The sequence below is a fragment of the Ciconia boyciana genome, chromosome 7, assembly GCF_034638445.1.
Source record: "Ciconia boyciana chromosome 7, ASM3463844v1, whole genome shotgun sequence".
NCBI lineage: Eukaryota > Metazoa > Chordata > Aves > Ciconiiformes > Ciconiidae > Ciconia > Ciconia boyciana.
The window spans coordinates 29,492,937-29,520,873 of NC_132940.1; the positions used below are offsets into that span (position 1 = coordinate 29,492,937).

The following is a 27,937-nucleotide window of genomic DNA, read 5'->3' on the forward strand; positions in this document are numbered from 1 at the left end:
GAAGGGTGAGCAGGAAAGCCCCCATGAGCAAGCCCCAAGGCCTGGAGAAACCAGGGGGCTTTCCACAAACAGGGTGATGTGGGAGAGGAGCAGCAGTTTCCCAATGCACTGCAGTGGTTTAGGAGCCAGAGCTGTGTTTTAACAGCAATAGGGATATTTCCGTGGATGACTTTTGGATTACAGGGGTCCAAGTCACTCAAGCCCCTTTGAAAAGCTTTGCCCCAAAGCCTCAGGTGTATGGAGTTTACAAATTAAAGTGCAGATGGGGATTATTTAGGGGTAACATGCCCATTTTGTGAAGTAATTGCCAGCAAGAGAAAGCAGAGATCCCAGGGACCACTGTTGAGCACTCTGTTGAACACTGTGGAGGGTGCCCAGCCCTGGCCACAGGCTCCAAATTTCTCCTCTTCCTCCCCAGAGCCATGCTTGCACAACTGTGGATGATGGGCTGAGCAGCCTCCTGGACAGACAGCATTGGCCAAAAACCTATTTGGCACATTTATTATTTTCCTACAATCGCAAAGCTCTATAGCTACACAACTTTTCTTCATCTTGCTGATGTTTTAAGCAACTTCCCCTTTCCTACCAGCATGGAGCAGAGAGGGAGGGCAGGGTTGTGGGCCAGCCTCTGCCTTGGATAAAGCAACACCACCTCCAAAACCTCAGGGCCAGCTCCAACCCTCTGTTAGGCTGGAAAAGTTATGCTCCCACTTCTCACAGCTCTCCAACCCCTCTGCACTTCCAGTCTCCCAGCCCCACCACCCCATCCCATCCAACCCTACTGCAGGGTGGGGTTTAGACAATGCAGGTTTTCCTGTATGTCAGGAAGCCCTCGTCCGAGTTTAGGGTCACCTTTGGGCAGGGATTTTTTGTAAGTACCCAGAGCAGCTGGGCACAGCTTCCTCTGCTTTGCAAGTCGCGGTCGTCTCTGAGCCATGACCAGCCTCTCCTTCCCTACTAGGATCAAGAAGAAAATCCTCCATGGGAATAGCCAGGATGTCTCTCCGGGATGGATGGGGAGTCTGGCAGACAGCCGCAGGGATTAGCTGCACCACTTTGAAATATTCCTGGAAGCAGCAAGGGGTCCTGCAGAGAAAGTCAAGAGGGTGAAGGGCCCCCATAGCTTCACCTGGCAGCCCCAGACCCTTCTGGCACACTGCAAAGGGCAAGCTCAAAGCCATGCCAAAGTTTGTGGAAAGATGCAATCCAGGCACACATGTTGCTTGAGATGGGCTCCTGGGAGAGGCTCTGTGCTGGGCATGGCCAGAGGGGCAGTGCTGGCAGGACTTCAGCTCCTGGCTTTCTAGGACAGCCCATCCAGGTGGGTGCAAGCAGCAGCCACCGGTCAGAGAGCTGGACCTAGAAGGGACCAGCCGTGCTGCCGAGAAGAAAGGTTTCCAGGGGCACGGTGCAATTTGGGACTAGCACCTCTCCTTCAGCATCACCCTAGCTGCTGGGGTTCAGCTCCCCGAGTGGAGAGAAAACCATCCCTGGGAAATGATCAAGGACTTGCCCTAATGTATGTCTCTTTTTCAGCATTCCCATGGGTGTTGGGTTCTCACTGGAAAGAAGCCTCAATCAAGAAGCTTCATCTTCAGCCCCTGCATCCACATTTGTCATTAAGACTTTCCAGCTGAAAATTAATCTGACACCTGTTACAATCAGAGTAAGAAGGGCTGGATCTACTCCTCCTGATCCCAAAGAGAAGTTGTGATGAAGATAAGCAGTGTCACTCCTTGTCAGCAAGTTGTAAGCAGGAGATATGACTTTCCCAGAGAGATGAAGCCCAAGTGAATTAAGTATCTATTTCCATGGTGGGGAGGGGGGGAATACTATATGTGTGTAATGTATGGTCAGATGTTCAGGAGATACCTGCAGAAGCAGTGTGGGGCAGCCGCATGCTGCTTCTGCCATAGCTTTTATTGGTCCTGCTGGGAAATCCAGGCCAAACTGGGAGCCAGAGCTCCATGGGGTGGTACCTCCTGGTGCATTGGTGACTGGCAGCCATCAGGTGAGGAGCCACAGCACAGCGGTGCCAGCTGGGGAGATGGACACCTGCCCAAAGGGAGCTCAGATGAGCTGGCTGCAGGTCTGGATGCACATCTGAGGCTTGTTTCAACTCAGTCCAAACCACTCCAGTCTCAAAAACAACTTGGAAGCTATGCTATTTGCAAGTCTACTTCTTTTGGCAACCAGAAAATAATAAGAAAGAGGCTGATATTATTTCAGCTTCAGAGGGGTGAATAATCAGCTTTGCAAGGAATGCAAACTCAGCTGACTGCTGAGGGCTTTGCAGAGATACCCATCTCCTCTTAACGGGGTCTCTCCATGGGCCAGGCTGCTGAAATTTAACTGCCCCTTGCATTCAACCTGCTTAACCCTAACACACACTGCCCATGGAGGATCAAAAGCCAGATCAGCAGGGAAACAGGAGGCCAACCCAGCCCAACTTGATGTCTCCCCCTGGCAAAAGCTCTTCCCCACCACCTGCACTGCTCCTACTTTAATAGCCTACTGCATTAATTATCCCTTGTTAGCCTCTGAGACCCTTCTGACCATCACCCTTGCTTTGCAGTGGAGTGTTTTTCTCTACTGAGCCCAACTCTTTTTGCTCCCTGCCCAGGTGGTGGGATTCAACCCTTTTCCTCTCCTAATTTGTGGCTTCCCCCCTCCCATCCCTCCCTGCTGGTCACCCACCCCCAACAGCCATGTAAGGATGCCCAGTCCTCCCTCCCCTCTCCTCTCTGAAGGGAGACCCCCCTGCCCTCCTCCTGCACCGCTTTCAGCCCCACATTAGTGTCTCGCCAGCCCAGTGGGGTGTAGGGAGCTGGGGGCAAAGCCAGAGGTGTATCTTGCCTCTTCCTGAAAATAATTTCTTTTAGGAGAAGTCTTCATGGATGCTTCCCACCTTATGCTCCTCCTGAACTCGTCTGCAGCTGCCTATGTTGACAGAAGAATCCTGTGGTTCAGTCAGGGGTCTGGACACGGCGTCTGTCTCTGCCTGGCTAACAGGCTGGCTTGCACGGTGCATGCTGCAGAGGGGTCCCCGTCTCTGCTGGGGTATCTCTGCGGTCCCCCAGTTGGCTGCATGGCGTTCCCAGGATAAGCCTGCCGGGAAGCACAGCCCCGAGCTCTGCTCTGCTGGCCCTGATCCCGCTTTCCCCCTCCAAGGCTCCAGCACGTTCCCAGCCCCAGCCAATGCTGTAGGACACCTCAGGGCAGCAACACGCGACACATATGTGGCAGCTTATAAAAAGGATTGGGGAGTCTTTTCCCCCTTTTATTGAAAATGATAATTTCTATTCTAGTGCAAACACTGTATATTTTACATCACAAAGCAAGAGATAATTTACAGGATACGCTTCCATCTGGGAATCCCTCCCGTGGCTTCACACGTCAAGCTCCACCAGCCTCATCAATCATCCATCCCTGTCATGCTCAAAAATCACACTTAGAGGGAATCAGCCACCTATTTCTACATCAAGGGGGGGGGCCCTGAAAAATCAGCGTTCATACAGAGCAAACAAGAGGAATGTGCCTCAAGACCATTTTCTCCCCTGAATGGTACCCAAACTTAGTGATAACTGGGGTAACCATGGCAACTTCCTAGGAGCTGCATCCAAAAGTTTACTAAAGCCCTGGAGAACTCCGTGCTTTCAGGATAAGGCCCTTAATTTGCACATATATTTACATGGTTCAGTAAAATACAGATTAAACATACATGATCATAATATTTCGCTTTGGCTTGATAGACAACTAGACAACGCCTATTGGCTGAGGTCATCAGCAATTAAGAAACAAACAACAAAACCCACCCATTCATCCATCTGGACTCTGTTTAGCAAATCCATGTAAACAAAGCAATAGTGTCTCGGATGCTCTAGTTTACATCTTGAGGTCGCCCAGCTCAAAGGTGATGTAAAGGTCTCATCTGGACTGACAACAGCCCCGTTAGCTGTGATGGCATCCCCAACCAAGCAGCCCAACCCAAGGCAAGACCCAACTAAAAGTGGAAGTGCAAAAGCTTGCACAACCTTCCCACAGGAGCAGCCCCATGCAAGTCAGTTCAGTTCCTCACACAAAGTGAGGAGGGTGAACAAGGGTTTGCACAGGCATTTATGTGAGCCCCTTTCACTCAAACATCACAGCATGAGGGTAGGGATGGATATCTTGGTCCACAGATGGATAACGGGGTACCAGGAGCTTCATGCTCTCTGAACTGCCTCCTTGCTAACTTCAGAAATGGGTGCCTGTACGCAGACACCAAAGAAAGCTGCTCAAGGTGATTTTTCTACTGCAGAAAAAGCGAGCAAAGACTAGGGGAAAGCCACAGGCCACCAAGATGCTGAAGGAAACAGCTGAAACTTGCAGGGTGGACGCTCAGGCAGCCTCAGGCCACCACAGCGGAGTTTGTTCAGGCTGCTGTCACTGCTGGGATGTTGGTGGATCGTGGAGGAGGGCAGCAAGGCAAGGAGAGGGGACAGCACCAGGCTAAGGTACTCAATGACCGGTTCAACCTCTGAGTAATGTTACATGGCACTGAGTCCTTTTTCTTTGTGATCATGCAGGACATGTTCTTCAATAGTTTCTCTGTTTGTGTAGGCACAGGAACCAAGAGTGACTTTCTAAGTGAAGGCTGAGATTTCCAATGTGATCACTTGGCTCTAGGAGTTGGAACCACACTACTCATGATGGAAATATTTTGGTTTAGAGACATTAGCTTCTCCAGACTACAGAAGGAAAGGCCAAAAGAAGGGATCATGGATTTCTTAAAACACAGTGCTTGTCTAGCCTTGCTTCCCCTGCTGGTATTCTGTCTGCAAACGTAATCTGTGACTTTTAGCTTTTTGTCCTGATCACAATTACATTTCTTTTCTTTCCCTCAAAAATATCCATACAGGGAGAAAAAAAAATTCCAGCAGCAACACACACAATCACCAGCACAACTTACACCAGTTTGAAGTTGCGGCTTTTTTCCTGGTGTTAGCTCAAATACTTTGGCTGAATTTCCATTAATCCTCTGGCAGTTCAATTTTCACCTTAACTTTAAAGAGATTTATTTCTCATTTCCTGCAACATACTATTTTAGACTATCAAAGCCCACTCTCAGACATGCCCAGCGTGTCTGGAGCAAACACCAAGATGGAGACCTAAGCCACTCTACTGGAAGTATCCCTCATGACTGAGCTTCATTCTCCTTCCCTTATGGTCCAGCCTGGACCATGGAGTAGCTCTGCTACCTTCAGTGGGACTCTTCCATGGCAAAGTCCCACTCAGTTTGGGCAGGTCTCCTGCACAAGCACTATTTACCATAAATAAGCCCCCTCCTCCCCCCAGATTTGAAAGAGGCAGGCATCATCAGCAACATGAAAGATCCTAATTTCCTCAGGGTGCTTGCATGGAAGAAACCCCTTTTGGGTTGCATCTCCTCTACTCTTCATGGAGAGAAGGAAATTAGGTCTTAATTAACTCTCCAGACCCCAGAGGAGGGAGGACAGCAGGTAGGGAGAGCAAAGGAGAGTGGTTAAGGCTACAGGACAAGCCTCACTGGACAGTGTTATGGGAACTGGAGGAGATATGGTCTTCATGTAGGATGTTCCCTGCTGAGACATCACCCGTCCTCAGAGGGGCTGGCAGAGAGTTTCCATGGGGACGTCCTTGCATGTTCCCAAGAGCCACATGAACCTACCTGACTGGAGAGTAGATCCTCATCTTATTCTATGAAGCTGCAAATGCCCATGGGGAAAATCTGGAAAGGAGCATGGCTCCCTCCAGTGCCACTTTTTCGGGGTTTCTCATGGGAAGATGCGAGCTGGCCATTTCAAGCGCTGCCTGAGGCTACCAGGAAGAGCTCTGACAAGGGTGAGAGAGGCTGCGGCTGGAATTTCAATGCACAGCTCCAGGAACCTGGATGCAGCACAAACATCCCAAACATTTTCAATGGATTTTATTTTGTTTAATAAAAAACACCAACCAAGCTTGCATGTATATCTTATATATATAAATATATACAGTATATATAAAACAAATGCATCTGGACAACGCCTTTCCCTGTGGCACAAACTGTAAGACATAGAAAGGAGTGTCCTAACAGTCCTATTCTTGGCACTACGGAGTGATCCCCCCACTACACCCCCCCTGCTCACACACCCATGTTGGTTTTCTCTCTTCTTTGGCTTTTCGAGGCAGCAGTGCCGGCAATACTCAAGAAAGCAATGAAGCCCTGTGAAGCCCAAGGAGGTCCTCCTCACATCTCAGACTGGTCCAGGCAACCCGGGCAGGACAACCCCATCTCGTTGCACTAACGGGCTTCTTGCAGACTAACGGTAATGGCGCTGCCTCTGTGACACAAGGGACTGGAGGGATGAACGGTCAGGCAGATACAATGGTGACCAAACAACTTCTTCTTCTAGGGTGAGCTGGGGCAGGGGGGAGAGGAGCAAGCTTTGCATCTCAGCATGATGGCAGGTGGGACATGTCCACGGGCTGAGATTGGCAGGTTTCTTTTTTCAGTCCCATACGAAAATGGAAACCAACAAGGGTGAGCCTGTCCTTTACTGAAGAAGCTCGTAGTATATTGAGCAGAAGCAATAAACCTGACAATAACAAGAAAAAAAAAAGGTGGCATTATCCCAAAAGGAAGGAGGAACCTTGTCACTCACGAGCGGTTCAGTTTGCTCCCAGTTTGGTCCCCATGTTCAGTTCTGGGTTTGCGTTGGCTTTTTTTCTTCTTTTTTTTTGTGGGGTTTTTTTGTTTGTTTTTTTTGTTGGGTTTTTTTTTTTTCTTTCAGCACAAACAAGTTGCGAAGCAGGACGGGTGCTGTTGTATTTTCTCCTTCTGCAAGGCAGCTGCCTCCAGTTGTTAATTGACTGTAGGCACTTGATTCCTCTGTAAACTATATTCCTTTGCCTTCAGTCTCAGGTTGGCAATACTGTTGGCCATATTCATGCCCTGCGCCGGGCTGGCGTTGGTACACGTGGCGGAGTAGGTGGCCATGGCGCTGTGGGATGGAAAGAGAGAAACATCACGTCAGACGTGGTCTTCACACCACACAGAGAGCAGACGTGCACCGCAGTGAAGTTAAACGCTGGGGTTTCCATACCTGTGGGATGTATGTCTTATGTGAGCAGGGAATTATCACTACTTTTTATTTAACACCCCTGTAAATCTCTCCATTGCAGTTCACGTACCCAGGGATAGCCAACACCAAAGTCAGTTGAAGTCAATAGGAAAATTTCCATTTCCTATTTCCTAACCCAAGAGGTTTACAATGAGGTCAGGGTGCCCAGCCTGCCAGTTAGACCATTATCCTTAAAAGTATTCCCACTGGAAGCAATGTCTTTTTGATGAGAGCATGATGCTGGTTTTATTGCTTGTGAAATCACATCACTTCTGAAATACATTACATTAAAGAAACACTCTGGGAAAAACCCATTTCAACAATTGTGATGCTTTTTGGTTTCAGCCTTTTGGAAGGAAAATTTCACATTTTTTTCCTCAAAACTTCAGCTGATCAAATAAAGCATGCCTTAAAGGCTGAAGGGAAAAAAAACAAAACATTTTTTCTCCCTTCAAATCACATCTTTATTCATGAAAAACATTACTTTTGGCAGTGGAGGATGAACAAAGATCTCAGAGTCCTTTCTTATCCTACCAAAAATTTGTAAATCTGCCTTCCAGACCACTAGAAAATTTGTTTAACCCATGTGTCCCAGGTTTCTGCAAAAAGCAACCTCCCCACCCCAAAAGCAGCAAACTATCTGACGTGTGGCATTTCCTATACGTGGCTCCACAGATAAAAACCAGTTGAAAAACAGGAGGTGAACTAGAGACGCCCATTAAATGCAGCCAGCATGTTCAGGAGGAAAGCACAAATGCTCTCCTGGAGGCAAGGTCAGGTCTGGTGCTGACCCTTTCCAACCTCCTGCCCGAGTGGCTCACGTCCGAGGCTCTGGGAAACGCTCTCCTCCACCCACAGCCCAAGAAATAAGATAGCTTGCTTTTTCCCTTTTTTCTTTTCTTTTTTCCTTCCAGCACTGATCTCCACAACTGGAAGAGCCTTTGCAACAGCAAATCTCCCCTGAGGGAGGTGGGTGTTTGCTGCACGCACAGATCCAGGCCATGGGCGTACACGCTCACCCCAAAGTGCTGGAGGTATCTCTGACTTTGCAGGGCAGAGCTGACATGCCAGGAGTTTAAATGCAATTCAGCTCTGTCTGAATCCTCAGCCTCCAGGAGACCCAGACCAGGCAATACTAGTAGGTCCCATCCCAGGCCAAATGATTCCTATGTCTCACTTTAAAATCAGGGAAAAAAAGAACTTCTTTAGGGAGGAACTGTCATCTCTGCATCAGCACTGGTGTGAACACGACAGCTTACACCCATGGAAATGACGGATGAGACTCGTGGATATACAGCTGCTTACACCCATCCACAGAAAAGCACCGAAAACTCTCCCCAGGAGAGCACACACTCATGACACTTTGAGAGTCTCTAGCAGCTACTGGAAGGATATGGAGGATGAACATTAAAATACACACATCAAAATACAGGAATATCCTTTAAAATATAGATTTATACTTTTTCAATTTATTCCTTCAGAAGAATCCCAAACCTTTTGGATAAGAAAGCCACAGCAGCCCCGAGCGGAGGAGCTGGTGAGGAAGAGCTGCAGAGCTCCCCGTGCACCCCTGGGGCTCAGGGGTGCTCGACACTGCACAACACGGGGTTCATCAGCTGCTTTTCACTGGGGTCCAGGACGCGATGGATCAGCGTGCCTGAGCCTTCCCCAGCCGGCCACGCACCCCCTCAGTTCCCTCTCTGTTGCTGACTTCGGGTTGGTGACTTTACCCTCTCCCCCATAAGTCAGCAGCAACACGAGAAGCTGAGTGTTGCCCGCAGAGGTGTTGCAAAGTTTTGCAGGGTCTATAGCTGATGGCCACTAAAGCATGCATTCCCACCCATTTCCACAGGGTGCATCTCCCCCATCGTTTTGCACTGGAAGAAATGAGAAAAGCCTCAAGGATACTCTAGCTTAGATAAAATAGGAACTTTCAGTCTTGGGTGTAAACTGTTCCCATTCAAAACCCATATATAACTGCTGCCCAAGTCTGGTCTAAAACTCCAGGGTGCCTCCTGCTCTCAGCTCCCCAGAGGTGTGGGGAAAATTACTGTTGCCCAGTGAAATCTCTGCTAAACCAAACATCTACAGAAACGCTCTCTTTTAGCAAGTTATTCCACAAGGACCAGCACCCAAGCAGGCTGTCTCCAAACATCAATATGGCTTGAAGGGTTGCTCCAGAGTCTCTCTAGGGTCTAATAAGGGTTGAAGTAACTCTGCTGCCCACTCCCTCCGCTCCATTTAGGCACAAAAAGAGTCTCCGTCCTCTACTCAGCTGACTTCTTTCATGAAACGCAGAGGAACATCATGTTTCTGAGACCTAAAATCCTTCTTTCAAATATGGTTTGCAGTGGCCCATGGAGTCAAAGGTTGTTGGAGTGGGAAGTGCAGGCTGACAGCACGACTGCTAGTCTTGTTTTCTTAGGAACCTATGCTAAAAAATGTCTAAGCAAAACATTTCAACTTCAAAAAAATAATAGTATCTACTTGGCTATCTATCTGACACAGATCTGCAAATAGCTTTGTTTGACCTGTGGCTGAATGTATTTGGAGAATAAACACACTGACTGAAAACCTTCCCCAGATCTAAGAGTAAAAACAGCACCGACCAACGCAGCTCTCAGCCCTGCTCTCAGCCCTCTCCCGGACTAGCCGTTAATCAGGGGCTGGTACGGCAGCGCTGAGGAGATGGGGAGGGGGCAGAGGGCCATGCAAACACTCTGCACAGCTGTTTTTCACCAAGTGTCCAATACTTCAATAACCCTACTCAGTTCAAAGCCTTAATGAGGCTGTGACAACCTGGCCCGGGTGCCCGTTAAGACGAATGTGATTGCTAAGAGATGCCCAGCAGGATTAGAAAGCCTGGGGAGCACAAAGTGTCTGAGGGTCCTGACCACCCCACATTGTGGAAACCAGCTGCTCTGCTCTTCTGCCAATGCCTCTTACCGCTCTGCAGGCCAGTGGGAAGGTGACGGTCCATTCTGGTTTGGCACATCGGCCAGCGGGGATGGCTGTAAGCTACAAATATCTTTGCTGAAATGTCTTGGCTTAAGTCAAGAAGACATCAAGACAGTGAGGATGCATCTTCACACCATGGAGAGGCGCAGCCAGGTCTAGACCTCAAAGGGAGAAAACCATCTCTAAGGCTTTCCCTCGTCCCTTGCTCTCCTCGTTCACACATCCCAGATGCCTTGGGCTTCTCATTGCCCAGTGTGGCCCCAGACAGCCCTTCCCAGTGTGCCCCTGTAAGTTACCTTTGCAGGGTCTTCTCCTAGAAGCCGTTATGAAGCCCCTCATGTAAACAACATCTTGGGAGAGGCAGAAATAAGCCACGAGCGACCAGCAGGGATCTGGTACTGTGACCAGAGCAGTCTTAGTGGGGTGGGGAAGGACCTGTGCTTCTCTCCCCTGAACTCACCATCCAGACTCCTCCCTAGGATGCAATACCAAGAAGCGCTTCACAGACAGAAAGCCTTAACCCCAAAAGGGGGATTTTGCCAGACAGCAGTCCTCAGATAAAATCCAAAGGATAACGGCCATCTCTAAGACCAAACTGGCGGTCATCAAAAGCATCCTTTTCAGTATCTGGAGTGCGTTAACCTAAGACCCATTCTTCTGGAGCTACAGGGTGGATGTAGAGGACCCCATGACACTGAAGCAACAAACGGTCATGGAGACCACGTGTTTGCAGACCTAACTGTGCAAACAATGTTTGGGGTGCAAGAAGGGGGTCAAGATGACTGAGGAAGAGAGGTCCTGGGCCTGGTGTGACTCCCGGAAGCCAATGGGAAGCTGGCTGTGACCAAGCCAGATGAACAGGAAGAAATCCAGCCAAGGGCTCCAAGGACCTGACCAACAATGAAGCCACTGTGCTAAAAAATACCCATTGACCTCATTTTTAACTGCCTACAAGCCAGCTGGCTCCCCACAAACCAACACATCCTGTGGCTCTTGCATCCACACCCAGTTCCTGCTGGGCTGTGGATGGCACAGAGGTGGACAGGGAGGCTTGTGACATGCATGGACATCCCAGATCCTTCAAGAAGACTGAAGTTGCCCCATCTGCACTTCTTTCGTGCCACCCTGTAAGCAGTGCTGGCCACAGCAGATGGACACTGAACACCAGTCTGCCACCCAGAGACACCTGGGTCCTTACTGTGGGCAAACCACAGCACGGCACAACAGCACAGCTCGTTCACACACATGCTTGTGCTCCAGCAACTAGAAATTGCTCACCAGTACAGTTCTGATCATTGAGGGGAGGGTAGGGAGCAGCTTGCATGGAGTGAGTTCCCAGCCCTTCCTTGCATCCCAGCCAGTGACTGCCATCGAAAAGCCACAGAACTCCCTCTTCTGGTCACCGTGTGGCGGCTGAGCCTCCCCAAGTGCTCTGCCATCACCTCCCCTGGATCTATGTCCTATGGAAAGGTTTCTTCCTTGCTTTAAACTGGATGCACTAGGGAAACGAGTGCAACACCTTCTGTTTCCATGTATTTCTACCTGATCCTTTTCAGAAACTTCCTGAATTGCAGAGGCAGACCACCAAAAAGAAGCTGCAACCTCCCATGGACCCAGCTCCCAGAGAGCCACGATGCTGCTGAACCAAACCAACCTTGCAAGCCTGGCAGTGAGATGGGGTGGCATGGGAACAGGTAAGGAAAACCAGTGGGGTGGTCAAACTGCTGTATCCTCCAGTTGTCCCATGTGAATATAAACAATCCATTAGAGCTGTCTGAGGGCCACTCTCAGGCTGCTCTATACTATGTCAGAAACTGGTCAGCCCCAGAGGGGTTATTCACTCACCTGTAAGGCGAGGCGGTACCCCAGGAGAGATAGTCGGTGGGTCTTGGAGCTGGGCGAGGTACTATGGGCTGCTCCACGGCTGTCACGTCCCCTGAGTAGGATTTGAGCAGAGAGGCATTCTTGCTGGCCAGCATGGCCCGCTCGTTCCGGCGGAACTTGGCTCTCCGGTTCTGGAACCACACCTGGGATGGGAAGCGCACAGACCCACCAACCATCACAACCAGCTCTGCTGCAACACTCACCATTTAGCCACATCACCTTGGCCCTGCTGGCCAAGACAGGACTCTCTAAAACCAGGCTGCTTTGGCATGCCTGTCACTGGAAACTCTAATGACAAGATAATCCTTATGTCTGCCCTGATAAAGCCTTCATGCTTATCAAGAGGAACTGTCTCAGTGAGGTCCCTGTGGGACCAGGTCTGTCCTGTGCTGTAAGCAGCAAGGCCTGGGAGTGCTGTACAATAAATCATATTCCATGGTCTGCTTTGACCTTCAGAAGGTGCAGGCTTGCAAGCTAAGAGGTGAGCAGCTCTAGATAACATGAGCAGCCTGAGCACAGGACATTCAACATCTTGGCCTTGAATGAACCATATGAACACATCTGACTGGGCAGGTGGTAAGTATGGTGGCAGATCAGGCCTGGCAGTCCTCCTCAAGGCATGGCACACTTGACACTGCAATACAGCATGACCCAGAAGCTTGGTGACCGTAGTGTGCCACGCAGCCCTCGAGGATTTCTACTGCTGGATGGGAATGGCCTGATGACCCCCCCCAGGTGAGTTGTGTCTGGATACAAGCTGTGGTGATTACCTGAACTCTGGCTTCAGTGAGGTTGACTCTGCGTGCAAGGTCTTCCCGTACAAAGGCATCGGGGTAGTGTGTCCTCTCAAAGACCCTCTCTAATGCCTGGAGCTGGCTGCTGTTGAAGGTAGTCCTGTTCCTTCTCTGCTTTCTTTTCTTCTTCTCTTCTGAGTTCAGTTGATCATCTAGGAGAGACAATTGGGGATGTGAAACGCTAGAAAGCTAAGAGCCCACAGCAATGGGGTGAATAACCTCAATGGTTTCAAGATGGAAAGGGCTTAGGAAGGGGCTTGCACAATTTCAACACCACACCTTAACCGCACTGTGTTAGTCCCCATGTAAAAAGGAGGTGGAAAGCACAGTGACCCCACGGATTTATTTCCCAGCTCAACTGCGTCAAGACTTGTACCAGCTCTCTCAAGCTACCCCATGCCTCAGCTTCCTTATCTCTAAAAGGAAACAAAAAGTCCAAAATGCATCTCCCCATTCCTGACAATCCTACAAACCTTTTCTGACCATAAAGAATCATGAAACCCTGTTCTCTCGGCTTCAAATTTCCGAGGACTGCCCTTACTGGGACATAATACAGCGCCCTGGGGTGAGCACGAGTCCTGCGCCAGCTTTTACTATCTGTGAGATGGTGTGCCTGTCTCTGAGTAAAGAAAGCGCAAGGAAACAGCTATTACTCTGGGCTTGACTACAGCCAAGGTAATGCCGTTCTCCGTATGTAGCTCCATTTGGCTTAAATGAGCACTGCATTCTCTTATCCTCCCCGCATCCAGACTGACAAGCATCAGTTCGGGCAGAGATGGGGAGCTGTGAACAAAGAGGTGTCAGACAGTGGAACTGAAGTGTCACTGATACGGGCCTGAACAAGAGACAAGCACAAAAGCCAGTTTCACTTGTATGCTTGCAAGCCAAGGACATGGAAATACAGTCAGACAAGACATGGATAGCATTGCAATTGGGAAGCAAAAACCCAGTAAGAGAGAGACTGAGCATAAGCACATTGGATACTGTTGACTGAAGAACAGTTGTGCACTCTCCAGCACCCCCCTTGCCTTGTCCAGGCCCGCAAGGTGGTGAGCAACAAACTGTGCATCCCATAAGAGCACATATTGTTTTGTGCCTGGTTTGTATTTACTCCAGCAACAAATCACTACATCCATACATCTGCGGTCATGCTTATCACTGCTGCCTGTGCCTACGGTCACTGGAGCAACATTAGTGCTGAGTTAACTATGAAATGGCTTTTCTTAGCAAGTATCCGCTCTGCACCATCTCTCCTTTTTCCAGTGCTGTTGCACATGCCAATGTAGCAGCAGTGATGGAGCTATCAATGCACGGGCACTCGCAGGTACTGGCAAGCAGCGAGTGATGGCTCCTGGGGTTTGAATGCTCTTTATTAGGACAAGCTGGAGGCTATGACACTGGTTTTGCTTCTACCCTGTCTGTACCGAAGTATGTTCACTCATCACACCAGTCACAGCACAGCAAACACTTCAGCTACTGTGGGAAGCCACACCAAAGGAAGTGGAGAGCAAGGCAGCAGCCTGCAGGAGCGGGAGGCCACTGATGCCTCCGTAAAACAGCCCCGTTCAAGCTGCAGGACTGGTATGCCACCACCTTGCACTCGTCCCTCTTCAAGTGCTCCAGTATGTGTGGGGTCCCACAGAAATCATCAAGCTTCTCATACTCCTGCAGTCCCAGCCTTCAACGCTCCCAAGCACATCGGGCGGAGCCCCAGGTGGGCAATGTCAGCGTGGTCCCACTGTCTTACATGGAAGAATGGTTGTTACACATGGGAGGATCTGAGCCAATATACATGTCAGCATGTGTTGAAATATATTGATCATTGTATCTACAAAAATGCATGTGCTAGTGAATTATATTTTAAGTTAATCACTGCGCACCTTGGCCCAGGTGACGGTCTCACCACTGAGAGGCCAGGGGCTTGACCTGCTGTATAGGGTTGCAGAATATCCCCTTGACAGTCATTCCTTTTGCCATATACAAATATGACAGCTCCCCTCATCCTCCTGTTCTTGAGGGGGCATGCAAGGCACAGGGAGCAGATGACAAGGAAATTAAAGTCTACGGTTGTTGTCCTCACCACCTGTTTGTGTTGCTTTTCACAGCCCATCTGGTAACAGTTACTGCACCTGAACGCCTTCGGAGCGAGGCCCATCCATTTGGGAACAAAAGGACATTCCTCTTAAATTAAAGTAGGTTTTTCAAATTCCTGCAGGTTTACAGCTCCTCCGTCCCCAATCCTTCTCCAACAGCCTGAAAATCCCCAGCAGACTCCTTTCCAGCCTGGGGATTCCTGGGTGCAAAAATACACCCTCGGTTTTCTTGTATCCGAGAGGAAGCATTTGGACACCAGTTTTTAAGAGGCACATTGAATCGTAAAGCTGAGCTGGGAAGGGACTGGCAGAGGCAGGAACGTGCAAGAAAACCAAACGCGCGTAGGAATCCCGGGACATTAAAACAAGGCTACAGGTGACTCTACTTCCAGACACTCAGGTGGTGGGAAGCGAAGCAGCGAAGCCGAGGGATGGGGTTTAACCGCTGCTTGCACAGAAGGCCACGCACGCATTTCTACCTGCTGGGGGGTTTAGCACTGTCACAGGGTCTGTCCCTTATAAAGAAGCAGAAAAGTCCTGCATGTTCCTCTCTTGACTCATCATCAAAGCCTTTACAAAAAGGGTCAACAATTTCCCCCGGCTTTACTGGCAAGCTTCAACATAGCTGTGCTGCCGTGCACCACACAACACAGCAAACAGCGAAGAACAAGCCTCGGGGCTGATCGTCCCTTCGAATGGCAGAAACGTTGCAAGACCAGCTGCCGTAGAGGCCAATATCAACATGGGTGTCTGGCCTCCTTCTGAGTTTTCCGTTTGATGCTATTTTCTAATCTAAACCCTGCCTATGTGGACTGGATGAACAAATCAATAAAAGCCTCTGAGACCCCTTGGGAATCCCCTCTAGGCCTTTGAAAAATCAGTTCCTGCCCAGAAGATGACACCCAGCTGGAGGGAGCACAAGCCCAAGGCTGCCTGGCCATTGCTCAGATCCTGCGTGACAGTTACACATGAGGAAGGGTGAGCACATTGCTCTGGGGAGCAAGAAGGGCCAAAGCCTGTAAAACGCTGGAGAACAAGCATCCCTCCTGCCAAGCACGTTAACACAATTTGCCTGGTTTCCTCCCGGTGTAAAGCGAGACGCCGGTGATTCACAGCTCACCTCGTAATTACTGGACCCAAAAATAGCAGGGCCAAGAAACGGAAAGCTGCAGGCAGTGGTCGCATTGCAGTGACTCATGGTCGGGTCACTGTTGGCTAGCGTACCTCCAGCATCGGCTGGCGCGGAGCAGGGACGTGAGTCACCCCCTCTCCAGGACGTAGCCGGATGGAGGTGGCTCGACAGCTAAGCACAACCTGCGACAGCGGAGATGGGATTTTGAGATCTCCTTTCACTGCACCTCTGGAACAGCATAACACAGCTAGATCCAAATGTCTACAGGAGTTACTTGGGTAGCAGAAGAAAAATAATAATAGCTGTATTAGACCAGAGCGCTGCTGGGTTGATCAATCCTTGCATTTTGCCATGCAGACATGCCGTATGTTGATTAAAAACTGCTAACGAGGGAATGCAGACACCTAAACCCCAGGTGTCTGCAAATGTCACCTTGCTCACAGCAGTCACCGGCTGCCTTCAGCATGTCAGCAGGGTATTTTTTTTTCTGCTGTTATACCTTTATCAGGAAACAATGCTGAACACTGAAAAATGGTATTCCTAAATAGTGCTGACAGCACTAGTGACTGGAGTCAGCAGAAACGGAGAGAAGAGGAAAACAGCTCTAAAGCTTTTTAGATGGGTCAGAAGTCTTTCATCAACATTCTTTTAATCAGAAATATTTTGTTACAAGCAGCGTTCTCAAAAGCTGAGCTGCTTGCAAACGTGTCCCCTAGAGAGATCGAAACGCATGTTCCCCTCTCAGGAACCCAATGCTGGAAAATCTGGGAATTTAATTTCAAAATACCAACCTTTCATGTTGGGCTGGGGGATTTTGTTTCCTTTTTCCACATTTGTGTTTTCCTATGTTATTTCTACATTCACCCATGACATGCAAATTTGGTGTCATACACAACGCACTTCTAGGATGCATCAAAGCATTTTTAATTGGCCCTAAATGATACAGTATGAAATGTCCTGTTCTTTTTTCCCTTGCTCATCATGTCTCCTCTTACAACCTCATCATGTCTCCTCTTACAACGAGGCAGATCCACGCTTGAAGACACTCTGATCTATGCTCCTTATTGCACAGCGGCTGTCCTAGTGCCTGTGACTATCACTGGGGTACCATCAGACGGCTCCTGTTGGGATGCTACATTGAAAATACAATGCATTATTAAAGCAAAACGGATTTAAGAACTAAGTGCCTACATATAAGTTACAAGATCAGTATTTTTTCCACCAATACTTGCAACCACAACATATTTTGGATTTCCAGTTTGCAGGAATGCTTGCGCATACTTGCTTTCATTCCAGGTCAGAACAAAAACTAATTTCCAGATGGGATTTACATTGTGTGGGCAGTTTTGAAAAGTTTTGACCAATTCTATTAAGTCCAGAACCAGCTATTATAGTACATTAATTGGATACGAATTGAAAGTAAACAATTGGATTTACTTAAGTGAGGGACAGAGACATTTAACCACAATATTAGATACGGTAAGGCAGAAAAGATTTGTCACACCAGTTATATAAACTGTAAACTGAGAAAGGATTCCAGGAAGAAAATAAGGAATCACAGTATAATCACAGCCTTCAAAATAAGAAGTTACCGCTAAAGTTTGAACACAGATTAAAGAAAAAAAAAGACAAATTATTTCACAAGGGGAAAAAAAATATCTAGAAACTAAAAACCTAGCAACTAAAAGCTCTTTTAAAATAAAAAAAAAAAATCCTGTAAGCCAAAAAAAGAGAAAGTTTTATTCAGAGTGGTGGAGAAAGAAAGGAAATAGGAGCATAGAAGGGAGAGAAACAGGTTTTTTATTTGATTTAATGTTAAATTTTAAGAAGCTTGAGAAGAAATATTTCTACAGGTTCCCCCTGGCTCCGGGCAGACTCCTCTCCCCAACATCAGCCATCCAGACAGTTACAGCCCTTTGCAGGCTCATGTTCCAGTTTTATTTGCGCTCTGCTTTGCTTTCAATTCATTATATCCCTCCAAAATACTGCAACTCTTTAGGTGCAGGGCAGCTTTGTCAACTTATATAATAAAAAAACAAAAAACAAACCTAAACCCAAAAGGTTTAATCAAAGCTAAAACAAGGTGCCAGGAAAGGGAGCAGGAAGCAGGGACGAGGACATACAAAATCCACCTGATGACAAAGCCCTGCCCCAACCAATCTGAGACAGGTCTCAAGTGATTTTCCACTCGTGCGGGATGCTGGAGACGAGCCAGCGTGCTGCAGAGCGGAGCTGCCCGCGGGCACGGGGTCCCACCACCATCGCTCGTGCAAAGACGAGAACACACTAAACCCATCTAAAACCACAGACAGACACCAACTGCGCCCGGTGCTGAGCCTGGCCAGAGCAAGGTTCACCCTAAACGAGATGATCTCAACCCGAAAAGCCACTTTCCAGCCTGAAAGCATCACTTTGGCAGAAAACGGCTAAAAGCCTCGCACGTCTATTTTCCCTCAGCTTGTTTTCTGTGTCTTTGACCAGGCTGGACGGCCAGGTCCATTGCTGGTTTTGCAGCTTCCCTTCCCAAGCATTGCCTGGAAGGACCCCGCTCCTCTGGGCAGCAGGAGCCCATTGCCCAGCAGCATCCGTCGCCTTCGCCAGATGTGAGCAGGGACAGAAGAGGGGCAAGGGGACCCACACGGATAAGATTTCATGCTCAGAGCTGCCTGAAGTATCTTTCTAACCGCTCCCAAGAGAGCGAACTCCGGTTTATACGCATTTCCATGCATGAAAAGTATTTTCAAATGGAAATAAGGTTTAACTTCAGGGTACGCAAATGCTACACAGAGAAGTTATAATTACCTTACACCAGACATCACAAATGGGGGCAATATGGAATGAAGATGACACTTAAAAGAAAACTAAATATGTTAAGGTAGGAGATGCCTATTAAGTCATGTACTGAAGCTAGCCCTGATAAGCAGTGATAACAAGCCCAGCTGTACAACCGTGGTAACAGCAGGTTTGTATTTGTGATTGCAGGTCAGACTACGGAGATTTTTGAACTATCATTTTTCTCCCATTACACAACACTGGCTGAGCTTTTTTTCTAACCTTTGCTGTTTGTTTTTTCTGCACCATCTGTGCACAAGACCTCAAATTATTTCAATTATACAAACAATTCAAGTATCTGAAGTTCCAGTCTTGCTAAGATCACCAGGAACACATGAAAAAAAAAAAAAAGAAAACAAAGAAACAGATGCTATATTTCCTTTAAAAGCCTTCGCTTTTGATTATCTCGTAAACTAATCAGGTTAAATTTTTGCACATAAAAAATAAGTTATTTTGTGCACGAGCATGGAACTTCAGAAAGGCGATACTGAATTTTTCATACAAAAACCGAGTTTTGATATTAAATGGAAAAGTGTGTGTATTTTCAGCGTTACCCGCGGGACTATGGCAGTTCCTCTCCAAAGTGTCTGCAATGTGGAACCTATCAGGATAATTTTTAGCTGACCGCATACAAACAATTACATATCATTACAGAGCTGTGAATAGCTTTTGCATGGATAGCGTGCCTATGGTCTCCCGTTGCACTCGGCTCTGCCTGCCAGACTATGAGAACTCACTGAAGTCCTGTACAGCTATGGCTTCACCAGCACTGATAGCGAAACCCCCGTTGTTCTCCACCAGGACAGGCGCTCGAGCAGAGGGACTTCCCGCCTGCTCCATGGCCAAAAGGGAAATTTCCAGGTGGGTTTCAAGGCACAGCACCAGCCAGCGACTCTCGCCCACCAGGAAGGAGGTCTTGGGGTTGTCACCTTCCTGGTGGAGAACCTGTAAACACCTCTGAGCTCCTGAAGACTAGTTTCTAGCATGCAAACAGTCTTCACCCAGACTTACTGGGCGCTGCAGGGACCTGAGTACAGAGGCATCCCCCGTGCTCTGCTCTGCATTTTTGGGGGTCTGCAGAGCTGGGGATCAGGTCCCCCTGCAAACCCAACCTGCTCTACTTCTGACCCACAGCATGAGCTCCTCCCTAGCAGCTAAGAGCCCTATCCTATGGCAAACGTAAGACAAAACTGCTTTTCAGGGTGGTTTTAGCTCTGGTGCTCTGCCTCTCATCTGGTGGGAACCTGCAGAGCACATGGGCAGTTATAGTGGCTAAGATGTGTGTCCTCCCTAACCATGTCAACGTTCCGCTTGCTGGAGTTGACAGAAGAAATGATGTTCGGGGAAAAAAAAAGTAATCATGATCCAATGGAAATCCAGAGTCTCTCTGGAAAAACATGACGTTAAGTGTTAATTACTGGGAGAACAATATTTGCGGGGGCAAAAGTATACATCCTTCTCCAGAAACTGGTACAAAGCCATTGAAAGCCCCCCTAGATCCCACAGACCAGTCTGAGTTCTGCTGTAACAGCTCTGCTTTTATATTCACTAGGGTTTTCCTTCTGGGCATCCTACAGCTCATAAGGCACATGGCTTAGTCCTGCTCTTCTAACAAGCCTTTCCGCTGGGTCTTGGGGTCAGAGCGTTCCCATAATACAATAAGTGCTGTATGGATCTCATAAGCTCCAAGGCACAGTATGTTATGTGTTTGGAATTCCTTGTATGCTTTTATACTTTGTTTTACATATTGTAATTTTTATATGCATTACCACATTGATCCTTGGAAAATTAATTTAAAAAAAAAATATAATCAAAAGCAAACACATATTTTAAAAGCCTGCCAGCGGCAAATCATGTTCTGTGAGACTGCACTTTGTAACTGACAAAGAGACCAAACCACCAGACTGTGGCGGCGATCCAGCGGGCTGGATTTACCAAGCTTGGGAGGGGACAGGATCCAAGGGGGCTGCAGTCGTCATTGTCTGTGTCCCCCCCCCCGAGTCCCTCATTAGGGTAGCCTGATGCCGCAGAAGCATTGGACCCGTGACAGAGGAGCAGAAATGCAATCGCACAGCTTCGCCAGCCAAACCCCACCACCATACCCAAAGGTATCATATCTAAAAGGGGTCTGTGCTTCCCAGCGCAGCACTCCTCCGCAATGACGTCCAGCCAGTGGTGCCAGTATGACCACCAGACCTTCCCTGGAGAGCTGGAGCACCTCAGCCTTCACAGCCCCTTCCTTATTCTTGGGTAAGACCTGGGATCAGTGCATTTGGGAGTGCTGAACATGTGTAAAATCACGGCTTTGCAAGGTCAGGGGTATGACTTCCAACGCCCACATGCTCTTCCCATCAGCTCCCCTTCCCATGCCATGTGTCCTGATGTTTCATCTTAGGAACAGCATTCACGCAGCCAAGATCAAACTTCCTAACCTCCGCCCTGCTCCATCAGTACTTTCTCATTTCCAAAGCCGCCTCTCTATGCTCTTGGCCCCTTCCCTGCCCTAGTTCATTCCAGATAACGTCTTTCTCCTCTCTGGCACCCTTTCTTGTCCTTTCTACAAAGGCTTGAAAAGCCGAGTTGTGTAACACTGCCCCTTTTAACTCTAACAGGCATGTGGTGTATATCCAAACCAGCACAACGGCTGAGAGTACTCTTCTTAAGAGTCAACACTGCTCTTAGCTTGACCGTGTAACGAGGACCGTGTAACTGCTCCATGCAGCAGCAGACCGGTGCACCAGGAAGGCCAGTATCCACATCCACCCGGACGCCATCAGCTGCCTCAAAGACAGTGACAATGACTGTCAAGACAATTAGGCAAGGACAGGTTATTAATCTATTTTCCACACTCCCATCCCCCTGCAGCAAGCTCCATAAGGTTATACGTTATACAAAAGGCACGCAGTATTATTTCCACCTGCTTTCCTGTTGGATTTACCTAGTGTCCCCTTTCTCTTTATGTACAGAGGTGACCCACAGACCTATAGCTGGACATGAATCACAAACAGGTGTCACCTATGCCCCAGGTTTCAGGGATCAATATGCCCTTTGAGGCCAAGCTGCTGGGACAAGACTTTAACAACAAAATACGGAACGTGTTAGGGAGACTCCCTCATTGTAGGGACATGTGTGGGGTGGATTTTGATTCATTCCACAGGAAGGAGTCCGTAGGAGAGAGCAAAAACGATACGGTGCTGGTGCTTGGGCCAGGGATTAATGGGGTATACTGGAGCCAGGAGCACAACACAGACACTACTACGGTTGCTCCAGCCCTTCGGGATGGTACACTTCAGTCTCTCCAGCCCTGAGAGTAGTCCCTGAGACCAAAATAGATAGAAACTACTTCCACCCTCTTCTGATGTCCACAGATTCAGAAGGTTGAGTCTCCCTGTTAGTACTCACGTAGAAGGATACATCAGCCAGAAGCCACAAAGCGGGGACCCTGCGGTCCCCCTTCCACTGCACACCCACCTGAACTCTGGGCAACACTGCTTTTATTAAATTTTGTCTTGTATTTAAAAAAAGTGGCAAAAAATCCTCATGAACTTCAGCTACAAAAACTTTCTAACAGGGACAATTAGAGATATTTTTGCAAGAAGCAAAAGAGGAAAAAAAAAGAGGGAGGAAAGAGGGGGGGGAAGAAAGGGGAAAGAGAAAAAATATGTTAAAAGGAGAGAAAAAAGAGAGAAAAAGAAAAAAGAAAGGGAAAGGAGACAGGAGAGAGAGGAGAGAGAGGAAAAAAGAGGGTAAAAAAGAAAAAAGAGAAAAAGAAAAAAAAAAAAGGGGTTTGCCAAGACAGAAAAGGACTGCTTGGGGGGGGGGGGGATTTTTTTCAGTCCATATATACGTTGCAGATGAACCACTTGGCATTTTGGGCCTTTCAACTGGCTCATTTCCAAACGCTGTGGCAGCCACAAGAGTCTGCAAACGTTACTGAGCAATCTCCTGCCCGCACCGGGAAAGACTGACTCAAGCTGACCAGCTTCATGAATGTCTCTGCTTGTTCAGGTCCCTACGGAGGCCCACCGTGCTGCTGAGAAGTGCCGTTATTAAACAGCCCCATCCCGACTGGATCTGGAAATTCACTTGGATATGTTTTTTTGGTACGTGGGACCTGTGCGAGCAGACTGACAATGACCGGTGGGATGCGTGCGCCAGCTGGCCCCACCGGTAGGCAGAAACACTGTTCTCAATGGATATTTCATCTGTTTATTATTGAAATATCCAGGACTGCAAACTGCATGGCATAGACAACCATGCCAGGACCATGGGGCACCACGGGCTGGGAGAAGGGGAAGTGCAAACGACGGTGAGAACATCAAAACCAGCTCTCCAAAGGCTACGCGCCCCTTTCATTAACATCCAAGAACAAATGTGTTTTGACCAAATCAGACCACCACTGCCATCGCCCCTACCAAGTAAACTGGACTGGAGCTGCTGCAGAGCTTCACTTAGAAATCCAGATTTTGACCACTAATGCATTTTATGGGTCCCTCTTGATCACAACTGGAAAAACAATGGCATCCGAGATCCAGAAATAACATAACTTCAACCCGGCTGTCAGCATCCAGCCCACCTGCCTCTTCCAAGGGCTGAGCACCCTGACCGGGAGCATGCTCCTTGGGTGGGGGATAAAGGACCTTTACATCCTGCACTGCTAGGGAAGGCAAAGGGATTAGAGCGTGTAGGGCCATTTCAAAACAACTCTTTCTCCTTCCCAGACCCATAGTGAAAACCTGCTCTTCTAAAGCTAGGGGACAGAGAGGAGGGACAAGGCTGCTGCTGGGCTCTAGGGGCTTTTTGCCAGACACAGGGACATTCAGCAAAACAGGAGGGCTGACGGGACGGACCACGGGCTCCAGCGTGCTCCGCGCCCTGGCTCTGTGGGTTGTGAAGGGAGCTCAGGCTCAGATCCACCTCCATCCTTAGCCTCTTCTGGACAGCAAATGCATTTCACATTAGCTAATAAATTGCTACATCTTATGTTTCTTAGCCTGGTGGAATGATGAATATTTTGGAATGTATTTTGAATGGTTCCCTGCCAGAGTTGAACAATCATCTAGAGATTTTAAATCAAAAGGCTGAAAAATGGAAACCTCTGTATTTCCACAAAGTTCACTGAAGTTTGAAAAGCACAGCTCCCAGGAGAGGAGGCAGAACAATGATTGTCAGAGCTCATGCGAATTGGGGCAAATGAGGGATATGTTGGAAACTACAATCCCTAATACAGAGTAATAATCTTTGACTCCAGGTGATGAATATATTATAGGATACCTGCTTATTGCTGCCCTTAATCTGGCTGAAATGTCAGATACTCTAACCTGGAGGACCAGACAATTTAGGGGACCTGTATGGAGACGCAGGATATCTCAGCCACAAAGCACTGCTTTCAGTCTGCTGCAGGGCTAGCAGATGAATGCTGCCATTCTAGCACAATTTAACAGAATTTAAGGCTTCTTAAAGGCTCTAGCTAATGAATCACATCCATTGCCAGACTAGGCACATCCTCACCTAACAGAGGAGCATCTCAAAACCAGCAAAAGATTTGATGGCTCACCCAAGGTAGCACAGTTGGAGAAACATGACGATGCACCCGTGCTGTGCCCCGTCCCCCTGCTCCAACCACTGCATCCTGCCAGCTGCGGGAGCCCAAATCAGTTGATGCAGGCAACCGGTCACCACACAACAAGGGCTGAGCGAGCTCAGCATAACCCCAAAGCTCAGACGCAAAGTCTCCATCGATAAAGGAGTCCAGTAAGTGGTCTTGTCTCATTGGAGCAGCCACAGATGGAGCGGGTCCAAGAAATAAGCTTCTCTCTCCCCCGTGGAGATGGGCTGTCTAGACACATTGGCAAAGCTGTGCTGCCGAGTTTGCAGTGCTGCATCCTTCTTGTATACAGCCTGTCAAATACAGCAAATTCCTGTCCCCTGGCCTGTTAGCATGGGCATTTTTTCAACCTCTTAGTGTCAGTCATGTCCGGAAATGCCAATTACATTTAATGAGAAATTCTTAAACAGATTTTTTTTTCCCTAGGAATACATCTTATAATTTTTTTGATCAACCCCCTGGCAAAATAATTTGCTGGTCATTTCATTTTGTCCATTTTTACTAACAATTAAAGTAAAAATAAAATAAGTTGAGTACAAAGTATTTTTAAGCCAAGAAACACTGGTATTTGAATATGAATTGCAATGGGAAACCTGGAGGAAAAAAGTTCTCTGAATAATAAAAAACTATTGAACAAAACCTATGGGAGCCAGGTGATGTTTTTCACTAGAAAAACAATGATGATTGAGGGTATTTAGAGAAAGCATGCCTAGCCTCAGGGCCACATTCAATACAGTATGTAAGTGTAGATTTAAAACCATCCCTCTCCGGTCCTTCTCCACTTTAATGACTCCCGATGAACCACAGAATGAGGGCTTTTGCTCCAGATCAAAGCCCTCCTGAAATCAGTAAATGACCTTCCACCAGATTCAAGTTCATGGGGGTCATTAGTGTATATTATGCAGATTTCTCCATCATCAGAGGTCACTAAAATGAGCTAGAGGAATGTGTGTCAGGACTGGCGTAGGTCGAACAGCATGTGCAAATTCGATCTTGCCCTGGGGGAAAGGTGGACTGACGACAGGACTTCATCGGGTCTCTGCCAGACTTGTGTCCCTGGAGCCCACACCATGTGCCAAGCTCTCGGTGAAGCTGTATTTGGGGGAACAGCTTTGGGACATGCAACAAAACCAGCACAAAAGCAAAGCTGGGGACAGCAGATAGATGAGCAGGGTGGGATTTGGCAGCCAGGGAAACTCCCTGGCTCCAGCTTTCTAAATGACTGTGAGCAAGCCAGTCTGTTCCTCTGCGCCTCCGTTTCCTTCCTTGCTTCGCCTCGCCCATCTGTTTAGACATCCCACTCTTGCAGGACGTGTTGTACCACTCTCTTTGTTCATAACAGTAGTCCCGTACTTACAGGGGTGCAGACAAAAAGCAGATCACTTCAAAATAAACCAGAAGTGGGATGCATTCACATTATAATTGTGCCATTCATGCTGTTGAGTTTCACAGCATGGAGAATATATTAACAGCAAGTAATTAACACACTTTGGGTATATGGTATAAAGGTACACAGCAGCTATTTCATTTCAGTTGCATATGCGGATGCTAGCTGGTGTATTTGTGAGTATTGCAGACCGCACTTCCTAGCCATCATCAGTGCTAACAGTGAGGCTCCACATCAATGCTGGCTCCGCTCTTAACCCTTTGCAGAAAAACTGTTGGTTTTGATTCACAAATGAAGGCAGATGGACTTATTTCAGGTTAATGGGGTTCCATAGCTAGGTTTAATGGCACCCCAACAGCTGATGGGCACCACCATGTCCCTGTGCTGGGGCTTCCCCAGGCCGAGGCACTGCATAGCTCCCGAAGCTCAGGCTCAGTCCCCTCTGGGTCAGCTGCAGCCATGGCCGTGTGATGGTGGGTGAGCACTGAGCATCGCCTGCACAGGGCCCCAGATCACCCCGCTGCTGCAGTGCCGCAGCTCCCTCAGCCTCGCCGACCTACTGAACCATCATCCCGAGGCCTGGATGTCTGGGTCAATTTAGACAGAAGCGGGCATGGGATGGGCTTTCCACTCTGCTCCACCAACAGCATACCTTGAGGGGACTTCTGAAATTACCTTGTCCCTAGGAAAGAAAGCTCAGCTGCTCCTGACTGCTCACAGAAACCTCGAGAGCCTTCCACTTCACTTAGGAAATCTCCGCCAACCTCTTTGGGGTGTGTGTGTGTGCAGGTGACTCCCTGTCAGAGGTGGCTTCCTCCCTTCTCCTCCTTGTGCAGCTCTCCATACATCTCCCAGAAAGGGGTACCAGGGATGGACACCATGGCTCAGGCTGAACACCCTCTCCTGCCAGCCCCAGGTCCCAGCCACGTGCTGGAAGTGCTGGCAGCAATGCCAAGCTGGGACTGGTGAGCAGCCGTGAGCAGCCAGACACGAAGCTCCTGGCCACGGGCCACCGCTAGCCTCCATCCCTGCAGGCATGTCCCTCTGACCAGCCCCAGGCCACTCACACCAACTCTTCAGGCTCTCCCTTGGTCACGGAAATTGAATTCAAATGGAAAGACTGCATTCCCCAGCATGGGAATCCAGTGTCCTAATATGCCAACAACTGTATCTGCAGCCTGGTTGGAGCCTGGATTTTCTGAGATGAGTCAGTTGGGAATACCCTTCAACTTTGGGCACAAGGGGAAACTAGAGAGCGGTGCTGGGTGGACCGAAACATCCCCCATGCAGGTCCTGGAACATGCATATTGCTATGCAAAGACCACTGCCATGCAACGTGGTGTAACAAAGATCAGAGCACCCAAAGAGCCACAAACCAGCTTGGAGAGAACTAAAGCAGAATGGTCTGGTCCTGAAATAGGTCCTCTTTTTCTTTTAAGCGCAACTCATTAAATGTTTGCTGGAAAAACAGAAAAGCATTTTCCACAGAGAAGAGGACATCCAAGAAAAGCCCTTTAGGACACAAATTGGCAAGAGGCTCCCAAGCATTTATCTTCGGCATTGAATGTGCTCTGTCAGGAGAGCTGTAACTAACAATACGCTGAAAAACATGCCACAGACTTCCACTGTATTTTATTTGGCGCTAAGGGGTTATTCCTCAGCACAAAGTATTTGCAACTGGCATCAGTTAAACGAGAAATTACAACCTTCAAAAGACCTATTTAGCGTCAGCTGCAGAAAGTACGGAATTTGCCATCGGCTTCAATGACAACAGATTATGCCCCATAAAATGCTGCAAACACACTCGGCTACAATGCTCGGCGTGAGCTGCCAGTTCAGTGGGGGGACTGGGGACTCGGCGCTTCCTGCCCCTTCTCGGGAGGCTGCCGCCTGGTTTAGGACGGGTGACACCCCTCTCCCGACCCTTCGGCTCACGAGCCTGTCAAGTTCAGCCACAGGGCTCGAGACACGGCAAACCGATTTCTGCAAGGGCCTTGCAGAGCTGACAGGCAGCCGGCAGAGCCGGGCTTGTGCTGGCTCTAGCCAGGCTGCAAAGAACCTCTGAGCCACACAGCAGCATCTCGCTCCATTTGGAGCAAAATACCCCAAGCTTGTTAGCCCCACAGCT

General features: G+C 48.5%; 1 protein-coding gene across 1 annotated transcript in view; it reads right to left on the reverse strand.

Moving 5' to 3' along the window:
- Positions 1–5,930: 5,930 nt before the first annotated feature.
- PRRX1 (paired related homeobox 1) overlaps positions 5,931–27,937 on the reverse strand; it is a 41,256-nt gene continuing 19,249 nt past the window's right edge. Inside the window, exons 2-4 of the mRNA XM_072867304.1 lie at positions 12,734–12,909; positions 11,925–12,106; positions 5,931–7,001 (exon numbers count right to left, since the gene is read on the reverse strand). Of these exons, the coding sequence (XP_072723405.1) occupies positions 6,863–7,001; positions 11,925–12,106; positions 12,734–12,909 (497 nt within the window). The 3' untranslated portion in view covers positions 5,931–6,862. The remainder of the gene's footprint in view (positions 7,002–11,924; positions 12,107–12,733; positions 12,910–27,937) is intronic.